The sequence below is a fragment of the Pipra filicauda genome, unplaced genomic scaffold (genome assembly GCF_003945595.2).
Source record: "Pipra filicauda isolate LSUMZ 115617 unplaced genomic scaffold, ASM394559v2 scaffold1569_size9356_pilon, whole genome shotgun sequence".
NCBI lineage: Eukaryota > Metazoa > Chordata > Aves > Passeriformes > Pipridae > Pipra > Pipra filicauda.
Window position 1 is genome coordinate 1 of NW_024104061.1, and position 7,401 is coordinate 7,401.

Below are 7,401 nucleotides of genomic sequence, written 5' to 3' on the forward strand. Positions count from 1 at the left end.
CAATGTCAATGTCAACTCAACTCAACCTCAACCCAACTTCAACCTCAATGTCAACTCAACGTCAACGGCAACTCAACCCCAATTCAACCTCAACCTCAACTCAACGTCACCTCAACGGCAACATCGATGTCAACCCAACTCAACCTCAACTCAACCTCAACGTCAACCCAACGTCGATGTCAACCCAACTCAACCTCAACTCAACACCAACTCAACTCAACGGCAACTCAACGGCAATGTCAATGTCAACCCAACTCAACCTCAATCTCAACTCAACGGCAACTCAACAGCAACATCGACGTCAATCCAACTCAACCTCAATCTTAACTCAATGTCAACGTCAACGCAACGTCAATGCCGACCCAACTCAACCCCAATTCAACCTCAAAGTCAATGTCAACCCAACCCAACTCAACCTCAACCCAACCTCAACCCCAACTCAACGTCGAACAACCCAACTCAACCTCAACATCAACCCAATTACAAGCTCAAAGCCAACCTCAAACCCAACCTCAACCCAATCCCAACTAAACCTCAACCTCGACTCAAACTCAACCCAACCCCAACTCAACATCAACCCAACCCCGTCAACCTCAACCCAACCCCAACTTCAAACTCAACCGCAACTCGATGTCAACATCAACCCCAACCTCAAAGTCAACCCCAAACTCAACCTCAACTCAAACTCAACCCCAACCCCAATTTCAACCTCAATGTCAACTCAACCTCAACCCCAAACTCAACCTCAACCCAACCCCAACCTCAACACCGACCCCAACTCCAGCTCAACCCCAACCTCCCAACTCACCCACGACCCCCAACCGGGCGCGGGGCCGGGATCCCCCCCCGATGCCGGGCAGAGGCCCCTCACCTGCTGCAGGAACATCTGCATGGACTCCTGGCCCAGGACGGTGCCGGGCGCGGCCGCGGGGCCCAACAGGATCTTCTCGGGGCTGCCGGCGAGCCCCGGGCTGGGCTGGGACGTCCCGCTCGCCGCCGCCGGCACGTTGAGCTGCAGTGGCGCCGCCGCGGGCGCGGCGGGCTGGACGGTGAGGACGGAGCCCGGGTCGGCGCCGGGGCTGGGACTGGCGCCGGGGGCGGCGCCGGGGGCGGCCTGGATGCTGACGGCGGCTCCCAAACCGTCGCCGGCGTTGAGCATGACCTGGTTGGCCAACGTCACCCCTTGGATCACCGTGGGCGCCGCCGCCGCCGCCGCCGCCGCCTGGCTCTGGCTGGGCAGCGTCCCCGCCAGCGACACCGGCATCTGGAAGAGCGCGGGTTGGCCGACCTGGCCCGGCTGGAGCTGGATGGGCGCCGACAGGATGTGGGCGGTGCCGTGGGCGTTGGGCGACGTCAGCACCTGGCCCAGGTTGAGTTGCCCGGCCAAGTTCTGGTTGGTCAGGATCTGCGCCGGCAGCGCCTGGTTGGCGATGAGCTGGGCGCCGGCGCCCTGGCCGGCGATGATGCCGGCGCCGTGCGAGGCCGCCAGGATCTGGCCGCCCACGTTGGCCGGCAGCGCCGAGAGCGGCTGCGGCAGCTGCACGGCCGAGGCGCCGGCCAGCTGGCCCGGCAGCAGGAACTGGTTCTGCCCCTGGAAGTGCTGGGCCGGGATGACGATGCTGCCGCCCTGGTTGAGCACGTGCACGCTCATGGACTTGCCCAGCGCCGCCGGCGGCTGGGGCGGCGGCGGCTTGAAGACGTTGGGGGGGAAGCCCGAGAGCACCACGTTGGGCGCGGCCTTGCCGGCCATGAAGGTCAGGTTCTGCTGGGGCTTGGCCTGGGCCTCGCCGGGCAGCGCCAGCGCGTTGTTGGGCGCGAAGGGCTTGGGCGTGATCTGGTAGAGCTTCTGCTGCAGGACCCCGGCGGGCTTGGGCTGGATGGGCGTGGGCGTGCGGTGGATGATGACGTTGGGCGCCGGCACCAGGGAGCCGCCCAGCCCCGAGGTGACGGTGAGCGGCTGCGACGCCGGCGAGGCCACGCCGCCGAACACCGAGTTGCCGTTGAGCGTGGTGGTGGCCACGGCCGGGAGGCTCTTCTGGATGACCAGGCCGGCCCCGCCCTGCGAGGACGGCGCCGCCGCCAGCGCCGCCTCGGGCTGCGCGATGTACCCGCCCACGGCCGCCACCGGCGCCGGCTTGGCCAGCAGCTGCTGCGCCGCCGGCTGGTTGATGGCCATCACCTGCTGGCCCACCACCTGGATGGGCCCGATGCCCAGCGCGCCGCCGGGGCTGCCGTTGGGCAGCCCGGGCAGGTTGGGCAGGGGCTGGATGGTGACGTTGCCCAGCCCCACCTGCTGCAGGAAGGGCTGGACGCTGATGGCCTTGTTGACCACGTCGGCGCCCACCGGCTGCTGCACCAGGGCCTGGTGGGCCAGCACGGCGGGCGGTTGGATGCCCAGCAGGTCGGCGCCGCCGGAGAAGATCTGGGGGGTGCCGTCGGGCGCCTGCACCACGGGCTGCAGCGCCGGCAGCTGGAAGGAGCCCAGGTCCAGCTCGGCCTCGGCCTCCAGGGTCTGCTCGGTGATGTTGGCCTCCTGCAGGCTCTGCTGGAGGATGTCGCACGGCTGCTCGGCGCCGGCGCCGGCGCCCGAGGGCGAGCCCAGGATGTCATCCTCCAGGAAGTCCAGGTCCACGCTGGCCGGCGGCTGGCTCGGCTCCGCGCTCAGCGGGTTCCCGGCGGGCTCCTGCCCGTGGAGCTGCGGCAACGGAGACGGGGCGGGCGGTCAGAGGGGGGGGACGGGACGGAACTCAACAGAAACGGCTCGGGGAAAGCCAACAAAAGTCAACAGAAACTCAGGGGAGCTCAACCAAACTCAACCCAGCTCAACGGAAAATCAATAGAAACTCAACAGAAACTCAACCAAATTCAACAGAAACTCAAAAAGTCACCAAATCTCACCCAACCAAACTTCACCAAACTCAACCCAACTCAACGGAAAATCAATAGAAACGCAACAGAAACTCAACCAGAACTCAACCAAACTTAATGAAAACTCACCAAAAGTCACCCAATTAAACTCAGCCAAACTCAACCAAACTCAATCGAAACTCAACCAAAACTCAATGGAAACTCAACCAAAACTCAATGGAAACTCAACAGAAACTCAATGAAAACTCACCAAAAGTCACCCAACCAAACTCCACCAAACTTCAACCAAACCTCAACCAGCTCAACCAACCCAAACTCAAGGAAAACTCCCCCAATCTCACCCAACCAAAACCCCACAACACCCCACAAAACTCCACCAAAACTCGAGCAAACCTCAACCAAACTCAACCAACCCAAACTCAAGGAAAACCCCCCAAATCTCAACCAACCAAACTCAACCAAAGCTCAACCCACTCAACCAAAACTCAACCTCAATCAAACCTCGACCAAACTCAGCCAAACTCAACCAAACTCCAGAGATTTTGGGCTTTCCGGCGCCGAACCGTCGGAATTCCGGGCGCGTCCGGCGGTTTTCCCGCTCCGGAATCTCCAGCTCGGAGGGACAAAGAGGGTTTTTGGGGAAAGGAAGGGGAAAATCCCGCGGGAAAGGGGGGAGGAGGGGAAATCCCGGGAAAAGGGGAGGAGGGGAAATCCCGGGAAAAGGGGGAAGGAGGGGAAATCCCGGGAAAAGGGGAAGGAGGGGAAATCCCGGGAAAAGGGAGAGGATTTCTGGGATAACCGGTTTGGGTTTTGGCCAAAAGGGGGAGGAGGGAAAACAAAACTGAAAAGAGGAAAAAAAAAAACGGGATCAAAATGAAAATTCGGGATTTTTTAGGAGGGAAAAACGACCCCAAAACAAAAGAAAATTCCCGGGAAACCCGAGGAAAACCGAGGGAAAACCGGAGGGAAGGAAGGGCCGGGGGGTCATGCTCGTTCTCCATGCACAGCATTCCATGCACAGGGGGAAAGGAGGGAAAAAAGGGCATTTCCGGCTCCAATTCCGGGTTTATTCCGGATTTTTCCCCCTCCTGCTCCGGGGGGGCTCTGGAGGAACCGGGAAAAAGGGGATTTTTCTCCCGAGGACCGGAGTTCTCCGGGGTTTTCCCAAGCTTCGGGGATTCCCCGCGGGCTCCCGGCTCCTCCTTTCCCCCTTTTCCATCCCGGGGTTTTCTCCCGGAGCCGAATCCGGCGGGAAAAGCGACTCCCAAAATTAAGGAAGAGCCTCGGGTTTTACCCTCAAATCCAGGGATTTTGGGACTTTATCCCGGGAAATCCCAGGGAAAAATTCCCAGGGTTTCGCCTCTTTTGTCCAGCCCCGGGAAAGGGATGGAATTCCACTCGGGAAAGGGCAAAAAACCCGGGAAAAGCGGGAAGGGGAGCGGGAATACCTACCCCAGCACCTTCAAAAAAGGCACTGGCAGCATCTCCTGAGCTGTCCAGGAGATCATCACTGTCAATCTGGAAGCAGAAACACGGATTTACTGGGATTTTAGGGAGAAAAGCGGGAAAAAAACATGGGAAAAAAATGGGGAGAAAATGAGAAAAAAAATGGGGGAAAAATGGGAAAAAATGGTGAAAAAATGGGAAAAAAGTAGAAAAAATGGGGGGAAAAAAGGGGAAAAATGAGAATAAATGGGGGAAAAAATGGGGAAAAGAATGGAGAAAAATGGGAAAAAAATGGAAAAAAACGGAAAATAAAGGGGGAAAAAATGAGAAAAAAATCGGGGAAAAATGAGGGGAAAATGAGAAAAAAATGGGGGAAAAAAGAGAAAAAAAGGGGGAAATGGAGAAAAAACAAGGAAAAAATGAGAAAAAATGGGAATAATGGGAAAAAAGGGGAAAAAATAGGAAGGAAAAGAGTAAAAATGGGGGAAAAAATGGGAAAAAAGAAATGGGAAAAAATTGGGGGAAAAAAGGGAAAAAATGGGAAAAAAATGGGAAAAAATGAGAAAAAATGGGGAAAAAAATCTGGGATTGCAAAGGAAAAGTGGGATGTGGTGGTGGGGGAGGGGCGGCCCCTCCGCTTCCAAACGGGCCCCAAAATTCCTAAAAAACCCCAATGGGATGGAAAAAGTCGGGATGGATGGAAGGGGGGGGTGGGATGGAAAACAAAGGGGGGTTTTGGGGGGAAAAAAGGGGATTTTGGGGGGGTTTTGGGGTCTCACCTTCTCGGATCCATGTAAAAAATCGTTCAGGGCCTGAGGATCGCTGGGAAAAAAAACGGGAAAAGGGGATTAGGGAGCGGAATTCCGGGATTTGGGGGGGGGGGGAGCTCTGGGAGGGGTTTTCCCGGGGAGGATCCCGAAATTCGGGAGTCTGGAGGGACCCTGGGGGGGCTCCCGGGGGGGCTCGGGGAGGGGTTTCCCCCTTTGTGGGACATTCCCGGGGTTTTTGGGGAGATTTCCCAACTTTTTTAGGGCGTTTTCCGCTTTTTGGGGGAGTTTCCAGCCCTTTTTGGGGCATTTCCAGCCTTTTCCGGGACATTTCCCGGCGTTTTCCGGATGTTTCCCACCCTTTTGGGACGTTTTCCGTGGGTTTTGGGACATTTCCAGCCCTTTTGGGGACGTTTCCTGCCCTTCCAGGGTCATTCCCAACCCTTTTGGGGATCTTTTCCACCCGTTTTGGGACATTTCCGAACGTTTTCGGGACAATTCCCACCTTTTCCAGAACATTCCTCACCCTTTTTAGGACCTTTCCTGCCCTTTCCAGGACAATTCCCACCTTTTCCAGGACAATTCCCACCTTTTCCAGGACAATTCCCTCCCTTTTTGAACCATTCCCAGCCCGTTTTGGGCCCTTTTCCCCCCATTTTGGGTCGTTTCCAGCCCGTTTTGGGACTTTTCCTGCCCTTCCCAGGACAATTCCCACCTTTCCCAAAACAATTCCCACCTTTTCCAGGACAATTCCCTCCCTTTTTGAGCCGTTCCCAGCCCATTTTGGGCCGTTTTCCCCCCATTTTGGGCCGTTTTCCCCCCATTTTGGGCCATTTTCCCCCCATTTTGGGCCCTTTCCCGCCCTTTCCCGCCCCTTTCCGGGCCGTTCCCACCTTTTTTTTGGGAATTGTGCCCCCCAGACTCCCGGGACTCACCAGATGACATCGAGGAGGCACCGCCCGTCTTCATCATCCATGACAAACTGCCAACAGGGACACAGAGCGTCACTTTTCCAGGGAAAAAGCCGGGAATTCCGGGAATTCCGGGAATTCCGGGGCCCTTTGCCCTCCCTCCCTCGGCTCCGGGCAGGGATTGGTTGGAAAGTCGGGATAAAAGCCCCGGAAAACGGGAATGGGAAGGGGGAGCTGCGGCTTTTTCCGGCTTTTTCGGGGGGTTTTGGGAGCGAATTCCAAGGAAAAGGAGGAAAAACGGGATAGTGGGGAGGGAGAGAGGGGTGAGGAGGGAATTCCTCGAGGAATCCATCAGGGAATGGTTCCTGCAGGAATCCCGCTGGGAATTGGCTCCTCTGGGAATCCCTCCGGGAAAGGAGCGATCCCGAAATTCCTGAAGGAGCTGATTCCTCCAGGAATCCCAGGGCAGGAAAAGATTCCTCTGGAAATCCCTCGGGAATCTCTTCGGGATTGGATTGATCCCAAAATCCCTCCGGGAATAAAGGGATCCCAAAATCCCCCAGGGAAGGAATTGATCCCAAAATCCCTCTGGGAACAAACTGATCCCAGAATTCCTTAGGGAAGGAACCGATTCCTAAACTCCTCAGGGAAGGAATTGATCCCGAAATTCCTCAGGGAACAAACTGATCCCTCAGTTCCCCAGGAAAGGAATTGATCCCAAATTTCCTCCAGGAACAGACGGATCCCAAAATTCCTCAGAGAAGGATTGGATTGATCCCAAAATTCCCCAGAGAAAGAATTGATCCCCAAATCCCTCAGGGAATAAAGGGATCCCGAAATTCCCCAGGGAAGGATTGGATTGATCCCGAAATCCCCCCGGGAACGGATTCCTTTGGGAATCCCCTAAGGAAAGGATTCCTCGGGAATTCCAGCAGGGAAAGGAGCGATCCCAAAATCCCTCCAGGAAGGGATTGATCCCAAAATCCCTCCAGGAACAAACTGATCCCAAAATTCCCCAGGGAAGGGATTGATCCCAAAATCCCTCCAGGAAAGGATTCCCAGGAATTCCAGCAGGGAAAGGATCGATCCCAAAATCCCTCCAGGAAAGGATTCCTTGGGAATTCCAGCAGGGAAAGGATTGATCCCGAAATCCCTCAGGGAACAAACTGATCCCAAAATTCCCCAGGGAAGGGATTGATCCCAAAATCCCCCCTGGAATTGATCCCAGAATCCCGCTGGGATGGATTCCTTTGGGAATTCCCCAAGGAAAGGATTCCCAGGAATTCCAGCAGGGAAAGGATCGATCCCAAAATCCCCCCTGGAAGGAACCGATCCCAAAATCCCTCCGGGAACAAACGGATCCCGAAATCCCTTCTCCTCTCCCGGAATCCCGGAAGGAACCCCTGGAA

At 56.5% G+C, this 7,401-nt stretch overlaps 1 protein-coding gene across 1 annotated transcript; it reads right to left on the reverse strand.

The window, feature by feature from the left end:
* Positions 1-871: 871 nt before the first annotated feature.
* Positions 872-6,259, reverse strand: LOC120322800 (BRD4-interacting chromatin-remodeling complex-associated protein-like; the record flags this gene model as incomplete). Its single annotated transcript, XM_039379112.1, has 4 exons — positions 6,017-6,259; positions 5,094-5,136; positions 4,321-4,386; positions 872-2,695 (listed from the first exon to the last, which is right to left on the reverse strand). Coding segments are annotated over exons 1-4 (1,974 nt in total), but the record flags the coding sequence as incomplete, so codon positions are not given.
* Positions 6,260-7,401: the final 1,142 nt, after the last annotated feature.